Source organism: Myotis davidii, unplaced genomic scaffold (assembly GCF_000327345.1).
Source record: "Myotis davidii unplaced genomic scaffold, ASM32734v1 scaffold566, whole genome shotgun sequence".
In the NCBI taxonomy this organism is placed as follows: domain Eukaryota; kingdom Metazoa; phylum Chordata; class Mammalia; order Chiroptera; family Vespertilionidae; genus Myotis; species Myotis davidii.
The window spans coordinates 1,372,845-1,374,092 of NW_006296617.1; the positions used below are offsets into that span (position 1 = coordinate 1,372,845).

General features: G+C 64.4%; 1 protein-coding gene across 1 annotated transcript in view; it reads left to right on the forward strand.

Annotated features, from left to right (window-relative positions):
* The window catches only part of GLTSCR2 (glioma tumor suppressor candidate region gene 2), a 15,069-nt gene that overhangs the window by 4,977 nt on the left and 8,844 nt on the right, over positions 1-1,248 (forward strand). Inside the window, exon 5 of the mRNA XM_015569317.1 lies at positions 293-539. Within this exon, the coding sequence (XP_015424803.1) occupies positions 293-539 (247 nt within the window). The remainder of the gene's footprint in view (positions 1-292; positions 540-1,248) is intronic.

Here is a 1,248-nt window from a genome sequence, read left to right on the forward strand (position 1 = left end):
GCGGGCAGAGCCCTGTGGAGAGCCGGCTGGGCCTGGGGTGCCACTCCTGGGGGAGCCAGGTGGCCGTTGTCCCAGACGCCGGCTCCCACTGCACCTCCGGCCTGGACTCGTGCGGAGGGCAGGAAAGGCGGGCAGAGCCCCTGCGGGGAGCCGGCTGGGCCTGGGGTGCCGCTCCCGAGGGAGCCAGGTGGCCGTTGTCCCAGATGCCGGCTCCCACTGCACCTCCGGCCTGGACTCGTGCGGAGGGGCGTCCCGTAGCTCCCAGGCCTCACCTGCTTTGCGTTTTGTCCAGCGGCCGCCGCGTCTCCTCACCAAGCCGTCCCAGGTGCCCGCCGTGGAGGTGACGCCCTCCGGAGCCTCCTACAACCCGTCCTTTGAGGACCACCAGGTACACAGCCCTCTCTTCAGCCGGTGCCTATGTCGCGGGGTCAGCATTTTCCCGCCTGGCACGTTCTCCGTGCCCACCCAGAGCTGGGGACTCAGAGGGACCACCACACCCAGCCTTGGGGTCAGGAGGGCTTCCTGGAGGAGGGGACACAGCTGAGAATGGGGCATGTGCTGTGGGAAGAGGAGAATGGGAGTTCCAGGCGGGTCCAGTGGGTACAGCTTCAGGAAGTTCACGCGCGTTGGTGCAAAGGGGCCTTAAACCGTTAACAGACGCCCTGTGACCAAGTGAGGTTTGTCTGAGGCCGAGGATAGTTTAGCAACAAGAAACCGGGCTGTGAGTCACTTCATCTCACAGACGTTTGTTGAGCACAGGTGTGAACAGTGGGGACACGCCCCCCCGGGGGGAGCACATGTTCCCGGAGAGAAATGAGGTTGTGAGTAGGTGCAGGACACGCGTGAATGCTGTTCCACATCGTGCATTAGCAGGTGTCTGAGCAACAGGAGTGGAGGGCGGGCCCACGTGGTAACGGCGAGGTGTCTGCAGAAACAAGCCCCGCGCCCGGATGGCGGGAGGAGGAGCCTGGCCGCAGTCCGCTCCCCTCGGACAGGCAAGGGCGGCAGAGATGTGACTCCTGTGCCATAGGATGTGCCCACTTAGGCGCCACCCTGCTCTTTCCTGTCCACGGATTTGCCGTTTCTGGGTGTTTCATGTAAATGAAACTCGGTGTGTGCAGCCCAGACTGTCCTTACGGGAACTGGCAGGGAAGCCAGGAGCCCCCTCTGGGGGGTGAGGCTGTAACTGGGGACCAGGGAGAGGAGGGGCTAGGGGCTGGGGTGGGGGCCAGGTCTGTAACTCCAGGA